General features: G+C 37.6%; 1 protein-coding gene across 1 annotated transcript in view; it reads right to left on the reverse strand.

The window, feature by feature from the left end:
- Positions 1-17596, reverse strand: part of NETO1 (neuropilin and tolloid like 1) — an 88001-nt gene that overhangs the window by 67439 nt on the left and 2966 nt on the right. The window contains exon 4 of the mRNA XM_033837957.2: positions 13081-13329. Within this exon, the coding sequence (XP_033693848.1) occupies positions 13081-13329 (249 nt within the window). The remainder of the gene's footprint in view (positions 1-13080; positions 13330-17596) is intronic.

Consider the following 17596-nt stretch of genomic DNA (forward strand, 5'->3'; position numbering starts at 1 on the left):
ATAGACATTTGTTGACAGCAGGGCATAATACCTAAATATATACATTTCTTGTGTTCAAATCTCAGCTTTGCTAGGGAGATGACGTTGAGCACAATATTTAAACATTTTAAATATTTCTTTTCAAAAATTCAAAACAAGAATTGCAATGATACAATACCTCATAGGTGGGCTATAAAAATCAAATGAATCCAGGGTCATGTAACAACCCCTGGCTTATAATAAGAACTCAACAATTGATTAGTTTTATTTCGATGAATATCTTATAATCAGATTGTAGAAAGCAAGAATCACTGCCTAATCATACTATTATTTCATTTAAATTAATTTTGAATGACTGCATTTATCACGTATTTTTCTGCTGGACAATTTCATTAAGAAAATTGGAAGATGTTTTATCTAATAAACAATCCAAATACTTTTGATAAGCAATTATTTTTTATAAATATGTAGGATATATTTAATTTTTATTTTCCAAAATTATTTCCCCTTTCGTATCCCTGCCATCTTAATTGTAGTCAAGAGTGAAGACCATTGCTGTTTTACAATATCATAGCTTGCAATTGCAATTAGCATAAATCCAATAGAACCAAGCAACAGATAAAGTAGTAAATACGGTCTGAATGACAAGGAAATAGTGAATAGAGAAAAGTAACTCTTTTCTTTTCTCCCTCCCACCCCTGGCCTATTCATTAAATTAAACAAAATGTATTTCTTCAGATCTTGCGGGACACTTGAAATCATCCTGATAATTGAGATATTATGTATTCAAAAGTAAGTATAAATAAATGACATCATTCCTAAAAGGGAGCATGGCAAAGTCCTACAGAAAGGAAATGAAAATACTATTAAATGATCTGTCATTTAATATGCAGTACAGCTCACATCTACCCTTGCACCTTTCAAAATAGCCCAGGGAAGCTCATCCTTCGTAACCAGTCTCAGGGAAGTAGGTCTCTCCATAATTCAGGAAAAGGTCCCTAACCATTGGAAGACTCCAAGCATGAGACAGAAGAAATACTCTTCCCTTATTTCAAAGAACAAAATGCATTGCTAAAGTTCACCTATACTCAAAGAAAAACTGAAGCCAATTGATTACTGGCTAAAATTGTCCAAAAAGAAGAAGCTAAGACCAAATAAAATGTAAAATCCCAAAATATATAATTTTGTATTCTAACTTACTTAGACAAGAGTATTAGCGCAAACTCATATAATGTTCTATTTTAATTTTTGGATGTCATAATTAGTTGGGGTTTTGTGCTTAGTCCTCTAATTAGCTCACTTCTTAACCTTCCCGGGCTGCTCTTCTGTGCGTCAGCTCTAAATTGCTAACAGCCTTTGCAATGTGCCCACAAAGACACCACACTGGTATTTCTCTTTCGACATCTTTAAAAACAAACATAGCATTTTCTATCCTTTTATTCTCCAACAGAAGTTATGACATAATCACCAAATCATTAAGGATGGAAACTTCAGTCATTTCTACTTTTCTTTCTCAACATGCACATCTAATGGGTCACTAAATCTCACTGATTCCAATTTTTTTCTTTCACTACATTGCTGCACATGCTACTCTCATCTTGGTTCTTACAGTTTCTTACCTGCATTGTTTTAACTGTTTATCTTTGTTTCCTGTGCTTCTATTCTCTCTTGACTCAATCCATCCTCCACATTCTGATAAATCACAGGCCTGCAATAAAGGTCTCAAAAATTGCAATTCAATTTAAAATATTAGTATATCTCCCACTTCACCTACAATTATGTATCATCACCATTGCTTACAAAACCATTCATTATCTGAACCAGTCTCACCTCAACTTCTCTCCTTTCAAAGCCACACATGTACTTTCCAAATGGTCTCGACTACCTGCTATACATTTTACCAACTGCTCCATACCTGGTATCTCACTCGTTCTACCTTCTTTGGTTACTTAACTCCAGTCATTCATTCATTAACTCATTTAGATATTCATTCATATAAATTTCAGTAAATATCAGCTAATGCTAGACACTGAAGAAGCTCTAGAAATTTTAAAGGTATAAACCAAAGCTCCTTCCCCTTGAGAAGTTTGGTATGACGTGTTATAATGCATGTCACAAGGGCATGATGGAGCTATGGCCGGGTGAGCATAGGAGGACACATGATCCATCCAGAGGATGCGGTGAGGGGTGTGCAGGCAAATGCCACTAAGGTAAACATCTCGCGCCACATCTGGTGACCACTTATCCTTTAGGTGCCAGCGCTCTGTGTACTTGCCATGGCACTCACTATATCGGGTATAAGTATTCATGTCCTCAAATACACGATAAGTTCCTCAAGAGTAGATTCTGCGTCTCAATCATTTTCATATCTCAGCATTTAGTGTACAGTCTGGACCAATTATGGGTCAATAATCTTTTACTTGTTGTTGAATAAATCTATGAAATAATGAATCAGAGGCTTAGATGTGATCTCAGGGAATATCATGTCACATGGTAAGTAATGTTAACATTTTGACTTTATCGTTAGGTAGCAAAATCCGTAATGATAATGTGTCAAATGCTGGTCTCACGAGGAAACTGAAACTCTAAGACATTAAGGAAACTGCGGTTGCCACAAGTCACATAATGAGAAGGTTTCCAAGCCAAAACTTAGACAATTTAGCACTATGGACCATATTTGACCATGTTTAATAAAAATATTTATATATATATGTATACATATATATGTACACGTACATATAATATGGAACTATTAGACAACCATGAAACTGAGAAAAATAGGTTTATGCAGAAATGAAAAACTGAAGACCCATACAGGTAGACGATAACAAAGATTTAGCGTACTGCCAATATTCTCTGAAAGGAAATGATCATTCTCCTATACATTTCAAAGGAAATACCAAAACTAAACTCTTTTCAGTTAATTATGTATGGTAAATTATGGCCTCAAATTATTAATTTTCTCCCTAATGGGGAAAGATAGGTTACATTGAAAATAACTTGAAAACATGAGGAACTTTTCTAGAACATGGGTACCTCACAGGCATAAAAGAACATTCCATCCATAGATAATGAGAAAACATACCAAATCACAACCTTAGAGCCAATTTGCCTTAAGTTAACAAAAAGTTGGGCTTTATTGTGGATTACTTTATGATCTAAAACGGAGCATGTAAGTATTGTTAGAAGAAAAACTGATATACAATTCAAGCTAGACGTGAAAAGTGTAGCCCAAAGACCATAAATACCAACACTGACATTTTGAACAGGAAACGGAACACCCTATTTATTCATATAATCCCTACATTTCTCCTATATCAAGGGCTCAAAAATAGTTAAGATGGAAATGATATCTGAATTTTTTTCTAGAAAATGTGGGAGCAGACCAAAAAAATGGGGCTGGCAGAGTCAGGAGGCATAATGTAGAACCTGGGGACTCAGCAGCCTGTGAATAGAAGGTGGTAAGCAGTAGGTAGAAGCTAGTGGGAGACACATTGCCTATGAGCTGTCAAGGAAAGGGGTATGCAGCCACTGCTCAGGGTACCGAGAGGAGCTGAGAAGGGATGGGTGGCCACAGAAACACAAGAAGAGCCAAGAGGATAACAAGTGAAATGGACAGAATGGAAATGATACAAATGGTACAACAGCTGTCAACAAAAAATAAGCATGGTTGTATTATTTTTAAATGATAATCTTCTTTTAATTTAAAATTGAGATGTAAATATTATTTGGAAATGCTTATTAAAGGAAAGTGATTTACACATGAAAAATAGCTAAGAATAATTTTTTCACCAGTTAAACAATTATCTACGACAGCAGATCTCTGCAAGCCTGGTTCATTTTCATGCCCAGGGAAACCCTCTATTTCAGACTTTACCTACCATTCCCATACAACCCCCATCTCTGCTTTCCTAGTTCATCAGCACAGCCACTGACCGTTCTACAAATTCTACTTTGTTTTCCTGCCAAATCTGCTAAAGGAAATACACTTTCCTTTCAGACTGCACCAGCAAGCATAACAGAGTCTGGGAATGTTTTAAGGTAGTACTGATCTCTGTATCTCATTTCTCTTTGAATCACTTAGAGAAATTCCTTGGGGCTTTGAAGTGCAAATTTCAGAAGAAAAGTTCCAAGGGGATAGAACCGTCTTCTGATTTGGGTTATGATCAATAGACAACAGAATATAAGTGACATATGTATGACTAGTAGGTCCTTCCACTTAAAAGAGTCAGGTTTAGTTCTTTTGTGGCACTCGCCTTGCTGATTGTGAATAGTCCTACTATATTATAATCACTCTGAAATTCTTGTGGTAGTCTGGTTGAAGTGAGGTGTCTGCAATTAGTTGGAAAGGGAAAATGCCATAAGGAGGTACTGAAGCAGAATTTCAAGCAAGTCAGCATAGCTGTGGAACGGTGGGAAGCTAGCCAAGTGAGCAAGCAGGAACAGACAGCATAGCTCTTTTGAAGCAAAGGCATCAGGCAGATATGCCATGAAGAGGCAGAGGTTTGAAGAGTGCCAGGTTCTACAAATAGCTATTATTGCCACAAACAAAAATACCAGCATCCCATGCACATCTTTGGAAAGAATCGCAAGTTGCTATTTTGTTGGGGTTTCTGCCATATTTATGCATAAAGATGGCATTTACATAAAATCAAAAGATATATATATATAGAGAGAGATACATACATACATATAGAAATAGAGTATCAATTTATGTATAGGAAAGTCCAGCTGAGAGCATTGGATATTTTATATCTGGAACAAAACTACTTTAAAATTTTGAATTGATAGACTCAAATTGTTATACTCTCTGTCTCAATGGTGAATTCTTACATCATTTGTTTACTTTTTACATCACTTCTCATATCTTAACACATATTTTAAACATGACTTACTTGCTATATTAATTTCCTTTTGCTCCTATAACAAATCATCACAAGTTTATCAAAACAATACAAATATATTGTCTTACAGTTCTGGATGTCAAATCTGAAATGGGTCTCGCTGAGTTAAAATCAAGGTGTCTGTAAGTGTTGTTCCTTTTCTGGAGGCCCCGGGAGAGCATCCGCTCCTCACCTTTCCAGCTTCTAGAGGCTCTGCCCACATCCCTTGGCTCGTGGGCCCTTCCATCTTCAAAACTAACAATGGCCATATGAGTACTGGTCACATTGCATCACTCCAACACTGACTTTTTGGCCTCCCTCTTCCACACAGAAGGACTTTCGTGATTACCTTGGGCCCTCCCAGATAATCCAACGTTGTTGTCTTAAAGTAAGTTGATTAGCATCCTTAATCCAACGTACTATCTTCAATTCCCATTGTCGTGTAGCCAAATATATTCACAGATGCCAGGGATTAGATCATAGACATTTTTTTTTGAAGGAGGAAGGGCATTAGTCTGTCTACTACAAGTGATTTTTCTCTTCTTATAGAAATTGAACTCATTGTAGGGAGGATAATGTCTTGTACATACTGTATTTTTACAGTGTTAGCATAGTAAGTCAATAAATATTTGTTGAATACATGTAAGTGGCATATACAGCCTAGTGAAAATTAAGTTATCCTGTGAATTCACTTTAAGAATAGTTACATGAGCTATACTTCAATAGCTATAATGGCATACAAGTTATAAAATATAAAAAAACATTTTTGGTCAAGAAACTAACACGGTGGGTTGTTTTCCTGATAATTGTTTGATTTATTTTGCACAGAAATAAAATAATAAGCCTCAAACTATCAGCAAATTATTGTGAAAAAATGTTAAAAAAGGAAAACCTAGATTATAATATTTTCTTAGGCAAAATACGTAGGATGTTATCATTTGAAAAACATACTTCTTGAATATGCAATAATAAGTTAAATGTTAAGAGTTTTCTAGGAGAAGATTTTACTAAAAAAGGCTGATAACTACGGACACCTAGAAAAAACATGGGAATGCAAAATGGAGATAGAACATATGCATTATTTCTTCATTTTGTTTCTTGAATGTTTAGGACAATTTTAGTGAAGGGCGGACGCTGGTCCTTGGATGTTGGCGCAACTGTGTGATTGGGTCCAGAGGTGATGTTACGATTGATCAGTGTGTGATCAGGGCTAGTCCGTAAGACCCCCTTGTGGCAATTAGTAAATGGTACCCATTTCTGGATATGGGTCTGCTCCTGGGCATCTGAATGTGAAAGGAATCAGCCCTTCTCTCTCCCTCAACCTAGTGTCCTTAACATGACAGCTGTACGCAGCAGCCCTGGGGAGAGGGATGGTGTTGGTGACTGGAAGCAAGTGGCCGCAGAAGAAGTCAAAGAGACACGTGTGTTAGGAAGCAGGAATAATTGTGGGAGATCGAGGAGAAAGAAATTAGCTTTTCCCTTGAGTACTCAGCAAGTAAGTCACAGGTTCCAAGTCATGAGAGCATTCTACATACAACTGAGCAGGTCAGTAACAGCAGATATTTGAGAACAGGAAATGAATCATACACTTCCAGCTCAGGAGGACTGAAAAGGCAGATTTTTATAATAGAGGTAGAGGGAGGGAAGACAAGTCATTGTCTTTTTCAGCACTGTGAATTAATAGGCATTTCAGGCAACATGGGAAAGGTGAATTTTAAAATTCATACACCAGTAATGGTGAAATATGGGTGATACAGTATTATCCCTTAATTGAATTTCTTAATATAACTAAACTGAAAGTACTTACAATATGTGATGTAATTAAAGTCATGATCTCTACCCTTTGTAGAAGGTGTATCAGCACAGCGGTTATGTAACTGATAAACAAGCAGTAACTTAACTTCTACACAGAGCTCATGAACCTGGGCAACACATTCTCTCTAGATCATTGGCTCCTTTATCTTTAAAATAAAAAGGCTGAATGAGATGAACTTCAAGGTCTCTTTCAGATCAAAAGAAAATACACACCTACAATGGAAATATACTTGAGATTCCACGTGGTCCAGTCTCAAATGTACCATCTTCAAAAACATGCAGTCCAACAATTAACCACTAAATAAATATAAACACACCTAAACACTTTGCTCCACCTTTCCAGGAAACAACAAGATAAGGAAGGCATTCTTTCCATACAGGAAACTTCTTTAAAAATCTTCCTTCTCCTTTGCCACTGCTTTCAATATTCTCTGTACAGATGGGAGCTAATCCTGGAAATTTTCTCTCCCACTCTCAACTTCTCTCCTGAACACCCACCTAGACCAAACAGCATTCTCTCCCTCCCTCCCTCCCTCTCTCTCTCTCTCTCTCTCTCTCTCTCTCTCTCTCTGTTCCTCAGCCCTCCCCTTGAGCCCTCTTTTCTACACATCAGATCAACCGAGTCACAGGCTGGGCAGAAGAGAGTAAGGATAGATAGATGAAATTGCTCTCACACGAATATCTGTGGTAGCCATTACACGTTGATAATTTTGTCCCTACCGTGACTCTCAAGTTTTTAATTTCATTTCTTGAAAAATAAGCCTCAACGAGAAATGTGAATTTGTTTCATACATTTTCCATTTGACAGCCGTTAGAATATTTGGGGTCTACAGTGTAAATACAATAGAAAGACAATATGATACTATCTGACCTAAATGTATTCAACCTTTTATTTCTATGTTAAAAATAAAGTAATCAGACAAAGTCCTTAATTTAACATTAACCTCTTTGACTTCTTTCATCTTTTAGTGCAAAATTCAAATTAAAGTTTAGTTGTTGAAAAACTGATATCAATAGACAGGTGAAATATTTCTTTTCTTTCTCACCGAAGCATATATCTGAACTCTGATTTTCTAGACAAGAAAATTTAGGAATTTTCAACATGGTTAATACTCACACATGCATTCACGTTTCAGACAGAAAGAAAAGCACTGCATTAGATAATTAAAGTAACATCGAGTCCACGACAATATTTTACCTACATAATATATTTCATTTAATATGCATGGAAATCTTTTTAAAACACTCCATTTAAATCACTGTACTGCAGTGTATCCTTTCCATTGCCTTTGAAGTCAATCAGCGTGGAGTTTCTCAGGAGGCTAGGAGTTGGGCAGAACGTCCCTAAAACACCTCGGGCTGCTCAGATGAAAGGTGCTAAGTACAAAGATCCTAATAATTTCAACAGAGTTAACAACTCCACTCACTCCCAAGCCAATACCTAACTCGACCTCCCCTATTTGGTACTTTGAGGCATAATCCTTAAATTAAATTTCTCCAGTAGGGTGTGTGTAACCTTGTTTCACAAAACTAGTTCAGAAAAAATAACATCAAAAGAGGAAGATTCCAAAAACATCACATTCTAGGTCTGTGAAGAGGAGAAAATCTCTTCATTAGGAAGGAAAGCACAAGACTAACAAGAGATATTTGTTCCTACAGAGATTGAAAGGGTTACTTTCCCCCAGAGTAGAACATCCTGGACGTTCTTCTTTCTTCATATCTAATAAAGTCCTTGATAATATGCCTCTGGACTGGGGATACAGCGAATACAGTTACATGTTTTCTCCTTAGTTCATATTTTCAATCAACAAAGAAAATTGAGGCATGGGGGCAGCTGGATACGGGGAAGAGTTAATCTCTACTGAAAAGGCATTCGCAGTGTAAGTAAAAAAAAAAAAAAAAAGTAGATTGTGGAGAAATGGTATTCCCTCTTCTAAACTTCCATTCAAATTAAAAAATTCATTTAAAAATACATTTTAAATTCTAATAGCAATTCACTTAAAAATTACCAACTATGGTATGTTCTCTTTTTTTGATTTATCTTAAATACTTTTATTTACATTAGTAGTAACAAAAACAATGTTGTATCCTTTTCAAAAATTTAAGCATTACTGATAACGCTGATAGAAGTTCACTGTATCTCTCTCTTGGTCCCTTCAGTTCCTTCTCATCCACCCACACCATCTAAAGTAATCATCGTTATGAGTGTGGTGGATGCTATGCCAGTATTATTAAGGTAATTTCATTATAAAGTATTTTCTCATGATTCATTTTTCTATAACACATTTGGTTTAAATGTTTTTAAGAAAAACATTATTAAGATGAGAAAACAGTATCAGTCTATTGCAATGAACACTTCTACATGTTTTCTCGTTAAATTATCTGTGGGTTATCAAATTTTGCATCATGTAACTTTTAACATTTTCAGTGATTCTGACATTTCTCTTCATGGAAGTAGGAGAGTGTATGTTGAGGAGACCTCACAACACAACTGTGCTTGCACAGGAAGAAGAGAGGTTTTCCCAACTGGCATCACCTGCAGGCTCCCACCAGGGCTCTGGGTTCCTTGGCCCTTTTTCGAACCTCACACTGTCCTTCATTTCTGCAGGCCCTGGGGGTTTGACAGGCTGACTTCTCTCTGACTGTTCCTCAGTCTCACGATCCTTCTTGTGCATGCTAGACTATACTCCTAGGTGATTCACCGTTGCACTGTGGACCCAGGGAATGGCACAGTATCTACAGACAACCACATCCATAACATAAAACCCGCAGAGTCATCAAAATGTGCCTGAAGACGGAAAACCCCTTTAAGTGTGTGTCTGTGGCATCTTCTCTGGCTCTGCCTTCCTGCCCTCCAAGTCCACACATGATCTCCAGCTGGCTAGTTCTCAGCGACCACCAGTTCAGAAGTAGCTCCTAGGAACGCAGGAGCAAGGGATTAAAAGGCTATGTTTTAAAGTTGACTCAGAAAGGAAGTCAAAGATATTCAGATATTAAGTGATAGAAACAAGTTTTGAGATAATAGTTGACACAAATTAGCGTCCCAGTCAGGCATGGCCGAAGCTGAAGGCTGGACAGGGGTACTGACCCATGGCAATTTGGGACCTAGAGCATCATTGGGAAAAATGGTCCATGTTATCAAGATGAATCATCATGTACCTTCGCTGGATGCTATTAAACATGCTTCAATATTTGGATTTCACACTCACTGTACAATGTTCTGATTCTAATCTGATGCCCATGTATGGTCGCTTACAAGAAATACTGAGCTGTGTGATTCTAAGAATTCTTACTAAAAATGTATGTAGGGGCTTCCCTGGTGGCGCAGTGGTTGAGAGTCCGCCTGCCGATGCAGGGGACACGGGTTCGTGCCCCGGTCCGGGAGGATCCCACATGCCGCGGAGTGGCTGGGCCCGTGAACCATGGCTGCTGAGCCTGCGCGTCCGGGAACCTGTGCTCCGCAACGGGAGAGGCCACAACAGTGAGAGGCCCGCGTACCGCAAAAAAAAAAAAAAAGTATGTATGTTTATATGCGTGTACATATATGTACATGTATGTGTGTATGTATATGTGTGTACATTCACATGTATGTATATATGTATATTGGTTAATGTGATTCATTCCTAAGAGTGGGTACACTCTCACTGTGCTGACATCAAGTTTCTGGGACTGTAAATTAAGATCCAGATCCCAGATTATGGTAAATTCTCAAAAATAATAAAGACCACCTAGCCTTCCTACTGCTATTTCTGCGCTAACATATTTTATGACTGCTATCAGAAATAACTATAAGCCTCATGTGGAGACTTAGGCCCACTTAAACCTAATAAGGAAAAGTGACATCATGTGGTATTAGTTTTTCATATCCATCCCAAAAAATCAGGGAAAGAGAAGTTGTAATTTAAAAAGTCTGGGACACTTGCTCTCCCAATAAACTATGCCAAGCCTCCTTTACTTTTAAAGAACACATGATCAAATTAATACAATAATAGCTATCAACAGTTGAGATCTTATAGGAAGTGAAGAAATCCATAAATATGCATTGGTCGATAATCAAACAATCTTCAAACAATCTTGTGAGTAATCCATATTATCCCTACTTTACAAATAAAAATATTGAAGCATAGAACATGAAGGATCATGTCCAGAGTTTACAGCAAGCAAGCAATAAGAAATCTAGAATTGGAAGCCCAGTCTGCTTCCAAAACCAGTGTTCCTCACAGCTGTGCTGGAGTCCAGTTCTCGGGGTGACTGGGTGGGAAGATCTCTCCTCCAATGTGCATCCCACCCTGGGGCCCTCGAGATCTCAGCAATGCTTTATCACGTAAATGATTAAGTTGACTTGAGGAGCTCTCTCAGTTCCCACAGGTCACCGCTTGAAGCATACCACCAAGTAAAAATGAAGCCCAAATTAAACTAAAGCCCACCTGACTCCTTATTCCCTAAACGCTGTCTAAATGATCACTAATCCCTACCCAGTTCCTCCTACGTTAACTAAGTGGCTTCCTCAATTGCCTCTTTATGGAATGAGCTGTAGATGACTGCGCCACTCAGGCAATGTCCTTGGGCCATAGCGTGTCAACTTGTGCAGTCATGGAAGTTTTACACAACTCCTTTTTATGGTCCTGCTTTCCCCTCGGATGCCAAGTGTAGGTTTCCCGGCACCCTTCACTCAAGCTTCTCTGAGTGACAGCAGAAGCCTCAGTCTATCCTTAACTCATTCTTAATTACATGGAATCATCTCCTCACATTCTCCTCTGATTCAGATGTTCCTGGTAATAAAATCTTCTTCTACAGATGAAGCAAGGTGGATCTAAAGAAACAAGGAGCAAAGAACAATGCTCGGGAACAAAGAAGCTTTGGAAAACCTAGGATATCAGATTGAACGCCACCATTTATGTATCTCAAGGAGAGCTAGAAACGTGGATAGAATTGCTTAAGTCGATAAAGTATGTTAGTTGCCCCTACATTTCTAATGAAACTACAGTTTTAGATCCTCACGTTGTTCCCATGATCACCAGTCTCAAGGTGAAAATATAACTTACAAAAGCCTAGATCATACCATGTGCCATTATTTTTAGAGCCTAGTTATACTCAAAATTAGCAGTTAAGAAAATATATATATATATTTCCATTGAAAACTCTAGCACTAATAAAGTAATCTCAGTGTTTACACCTTCCTGGAACACATCGAATCGGTTTGATTGCCACATGCCAAATACCCATGACTTTTGTGACCAATCCAATATTATTAGCAAAGCATAATAAAAACCACAATCTCTTAGAGATATTATAAAAATATTCCTAATGTTTAAGGCTAAGGCATATGGTAGGGTTAATATCTTACTTATTTTAATTATTATATTAAACCATAATATCACAATAAAAGTCATCATTAATCTTATATTAATTATTTCAAAAATGTTAGTGCTTGAACTGAGCATCATAGCCCTGCTCTGATGTTACCTCTGTAACATGGAATGGAAACTTGAACAAATTTTACATATATTCCAATTTAATGTATTGTCTTTTATAACCTGAGTAAAACAATATGTACAAACTTAAAAAAATGTAATTATAAATAAATAATGTCCTTTATGTAAGTTGAGTCATTTTTCCATTAAAAAAAAGTGACTTCATCAAATCTCAAATTGCTTCAGCCTGATGTTCTTGCAGTTTAAAAATATAACCAATTTTTATTATATTAAATGATAACTCATCATAAAGTGAGCCAGTCAACATCACAGACCCTTTTTAATATCAACAGGTTAAAAGGAAAACTGACATAGAATAGATAATTATATATAACAGCTAATGCATGCCAGACCTTGCAAAGGGGTGTTTGGCTGCAACGGGGCTCACTTTTCCTTTTACCACAACTCTTCGGAATTTGCATTTCTGAAAAGAGATTAGACTGACTGCTTTATACTAAGACCCATTTGCTTTAAAAATTATAATTTTTAAAAAAATTATAATTTTCAGAACAAATGAATTTTTTATTTGAGTTCTCCAAAGATCATTTTGATGGATACATTTTACAATATTGCAATTGCCTTTTCAAGTTTATTGGGATTCAATGCATAATTAGTTTCTCTATTACAGACGGCCTCTCAAATTACACGTTTCAGCGTAACAGAAGTCCAACTAATTAACTGTGCTGCTGATGACCATGTAGACCCCTGAGTCACTATGCTGTACCTCTAGTGTAGGCTAAATTTTAAAGAAAAATTATTTTCCTTTCAGAATTAATGAAATGAAAAGAGAAAGTATTGTAGGTTTGGTTTTAAGTAGAACTGGGAAACTCTTTGGAAATTATAAAGTTGTCTTACAAAAGTTCTTATAGTATGAAGATAGAAAATCAAGGAAGGAAAAGATATAGGGAAAAAAACAAGCCCCCACTTACCAGGCGTGAAATTGTATCGAGCTGAAAATCCCATAGATTCCAGCTCTCCATCAGCAAAAAATTTAATCCATAGAAATCTTCCACTGGATTTTATTACAGGCGGATTTTGTTGTCCACAGAAACGTCCAATTATTGGAGAAAATCCAAAAGGTCCATCTCGAACTTCAATATGATCAAATTTGCACTCCCAGGAAGGTTCGATAGAGTACTTTTCATCAAAATAAAGTTCAATGCACTGTCTTGGGGCAGCTGGAAAAAAAAAAAAGAAAGATTATGTCTAGAAGGTCCTTTTTGTTTTTTTTTTTTTTGCGGTACGCGGGCCTCTCACTGTCGTGGCCTCTCCCGTTGCAGAGCACAGGCTCCTGACGCGCAGGCTCCTGACGCGCAGGCTCTGAACGCGCAGGCTCAGAGGCCATGGCTCACGGGCCCAGCCCCTCTGCGGCATGTGGGATCTTCCCGGACCGGGGCACGAACCCGTGTCCCCTGCATCGGCAGGCGGACTCTCAACCACTGCACCACTAGGGAAGCCCTAGAAGGTTCTTTTTAAATCCGTAGTTCGGTTTCTCTGATTCTACTTCAGATTTTATCTGTATAACTCCTATCAAATTTTGACTGTGATAGGCATAGAAACGCTAAGCAACTTTGTTATTCTTAGCATCCTAAGAGATAATACTTCCATAATGATGTCTAAGAGATGCTTCTTAAAACTGATGATGTTGCACAAAATATTATCTGATATAAAATGACCACTTCAATATCTAACACAGAATGAACAAATCACAGTAGTTTTGTGGAAACCTGCTGACTCAGGTTTAAAAAGTAGAGAGGCATCTCTCTGTCACTTTTCCCACATCTTCAGGAGAATCCAGTTTTAAGGTCAGAAACTTGAGAACTGTTCAGCATGGAGTTACCCCATTCAAATAGTCCCAATTAGATGTGTTGATTAGATTGAAGTGTGTGTGGAGGGATATTAAGAGTAATTTTCCTAGAACGCAAATATTATCATGTCATTCTCAGGTTTAAACTTATTCAGCAACTCTCTATCAGCTATAGGAAAATGATCAATTCACTTGACGTATAGGTTTCTTAGAAGTATCCAACAACTCACCCTGCCAGGGTCTTTTCACCTCACATACAGCCTACGTTCAGGCCACTCTAGGCATATCATGTTTTCTAAAACAGCATGCTCTTTTAGGCTTTCGTGTGTTTTCCCACTTTCTTGAGTACATATATACCTCCAATCCAACTCCTGTTTATGTGGGAAAATCTTGCTTAAAAAAAAAAAATCTCCTCTCTACATCTACTTACTAAAGACAAAACCCATATCTATTCACCTTCTTTTTTCAGCATTCATGCACAATACTTGTCATTGAGAATTTCTCAAAAAAAAAATCTTTGTTGGGTGAATTATAAATGAATTTATCTTCATAAACGTGTTTACAGCTCTTTAAATAACCATGGAAGAGCCTGATAGGGTGAACTGCTCCATAAACCTCCACATGGATGCATTTGCTAGTGCCCTTCCATTCTTCCCTTGTCATGGTCAAAACTGTTCAAGGTTCTGGCATTCCAGGCTGATACTCAGCCAGAGTACCCCCAGAATAGCCATTACAGCTGTTGAAATAGCCACACGTTGATCCTAGTTAGTAAACTGCTGTCTTGAGTCCTTCAGTTGCTTTCTAGCCACTTGATGCTCTTTAAAGACCAGTCCCCTCCAGAAACTTGAAAGTTAAGTCCTGCCATGGCAGGCCCTGCTTCCCACGTGGTCAGCAATCATTCGGAATGACTACTGTCCCCCCACACCAGTTCTTAAATATATATTGAATATCACCCTTGAACGGCTTTGAAACTAAAGCCTTGCATGCGTGGGTATCAAAATGTATATAGAGTTGAGATACACGATTACTTGAAAATTAGAGACGTACAAAAAAAAATAGGATCCTGGTATTCTCTGGCTTTTCCTTCACAGTCCGTGTTGACTTTCTCCTTACTCTGCCCTCCCTTACATGTCATTTTCCAGAAATCTATTCTATGTCTTCTTTCCTCTCTCTCTAGACCAGGGTTCTGGATGCCACTAGCATCCCAATGGAAAGAGATTATAATATAATAATGTTTGCAGCTCCGTCTAAGCCCAATTGAATCAGAATTCCTGGAGGCAGACCCAAGCATCTGGATTTTCCAAAAGAGTTATAGTGCTCCAAATACGCTTTGGGTAATTTTATTCATACTCGCAGCCTCAACTGCAAGCACTATATTTATCACCTATAAATATATATTTTTATCCCAGAGCTATCCACTGAACTGAAGACCACACATCCAATCTCTTCATGAGACACCTCCATAAACACCAAATGGAACACATTATTTTTCCTTTAACCCCCTCTTTCTCCACCTCTATTCCTTATCTGACATGGCAATTCCATGTAACACATCACCAAGCCAGAACTTTAGAATAGTCCTGAGATTGCCTATTCTCTCATCCCTACATCCGGTCACGCAAGACTCGGTTTCCCAAATACCTCTCATTTGTTCCCTTGACTCCACCATCAATGTCACTTCTGTAGTTCAGGCTTCTCCTACGGTTTACTCCACCTTTCACAATAGTTTCAGCTATGTTCTCTTCCTCTAGTTTCTTCATCGAAATCTCACCTTACTATTTTTCTCGAGTTATTTCAATGGCCCTCGCTTGTCTATAACATAAAGTCCAAACTTGCCTGGGTGGAAGATGGATGCCAAGTTCTCCTTTATCTGAGGCCACCTGCCCTTCAGACTCCTCACTTGCTGCTCTCCTCACCCTCTGCAGACACCCTATGATACTACACGTGTGTAACCAACCTCACTGCGGCTCTGAACCTCTGCACACGCTATTCTACACAGAGGACGATTATCTCCTGAATGTTCTTTAGAACTGAGTGTAAGCATCTCTTCCTCCTTATAGACTTCTTGTCTTTCTCTCTATTCCAAAACTGCTCATCTTGGGGTCACTTGAGATTGTTTACTGAAAAAAGCATAGTCCCCAGGCCACATCGTAAGTTCCATAAGGCAAGTACCATGTCTATTTTGTCCAATACTCTCTAAACAAGAGTGGTTCAGCAAATATTTGTTAAATGAATGTATGAATGGAAAAAAAGACAAGTATGAAGTATTTCAAGATGGGTACAGAAGTATGATTAACAGTGACAGGAGGTTCTATTTATTTCCCAACTTTTAAGTTTTGTCCTTGACATGACTACGAATGAATGCAAATATGTGCATGATATTAGAATCAAATGGTAGCAATGCATTTAAATTATCAATAAGAATAAACATGAAAGCACAATTAACATGCAAAGATTTTCTTCTGAATTACAAGAGAATTAGTTGATGTTATTCTTTTTAATAATTTGTAGTTTTGAAATACTGTTGCTTCAAAACACAGATTATGTTATATGAAGTTAAGCAAGACATTTAACCCTTCTGTGCCTCAGTTTCCTTATATGTACAGCAGGGACAACAAAAATACCAAATTTCTATGATTAAATATCTATGTATATGTATATATATATATGTATATGTACACAAGTCGTCCCTAGGTCCCTGCAGGCAGCAGGGGAGAGGGGAGGCGGATGGTTCCAGGACCCTCCTTGGACATCAAAATCCAGGGATGTTCAAGTCTCAAGTCCCTACCTTGGCCCTCTGTATTTGTATCTGTGGGTTTTCACATCCTCAAATTCAATCAGTCGAGGATCTTAAACTAGTACTACACGATACAATCACACAGTATATGTATTACTACACATAACAGATATGTAATATTAACTTGATAGAAAGAACAGCTAATTTTAACCCAGAATTTCCACATTTCAGTCTCCTTTTCTATCTATCATAAGAGGAAGAAAAACTGCCGGAGCTCAGTTTCTCAACTTTATGCTTTTATTATCAGAGCTTATTTCTCTCTCTTCTTCTTGTAATATGGTGTATCTTTGCTAAAAGTTCAACTTGAAGCATGACAAGAAGAGAGGAAAGATCTCGGTCCAGAAATTACAAAAAAAATCATTTCTAAATGAAATTCTTGATATCAGTTAACCAGAACATCTTTTAATTTGAAAGATCTATCAAATTAACATGTTCCTTGCTTATAAGTAAACAGTGAGCATAAATACCGTCTTTGTTAAGGTAACTCTGTGTGTGTGTGTGTGTGTGTGTGTGTGTGTGTGTGTGTGTGTGTGTGTGTGTTGGGGGAACACAGGGGTTGGGGAGGTTGAAAGTTTTGGGCTATTAAGTACTACCACATAATATTGAAAACTTCTATCACTAGATGAAATGTTCGTGTATCAGTATCATCCTTAATAGAGACATGTCTACAAGCGTAATGGAAATGGAAAATGTTCAAAGAGAACTGAATCCCTTTTTCAGCACTTTTTATCCTTCAAGCTGGGGAAAAAAATGATGAAAAGAAGCATCATCATTTGGAATCCTGACTTTGGCATGAAAGTACGAAAATATCACTTGTGAGCACAAACTAAGACAACTGCTA

The sequence above is a fragment of the Tursiops truncatus genome, chromosome 13 (genome assembly GCF_011762595.2).
Source record: "Tursiops truncatus isolate mTurTru1 chromosome 13, mTurTru1.mat.Y, whole genome shotgun sequence".
In the NCBI taxonomy this organism is placed as follows: Eukaryota; Metazoa; Chordata; class Mammalia; order Artiodactyla; family Delphinidae; genus Tursiops; species Tursiops truncatus.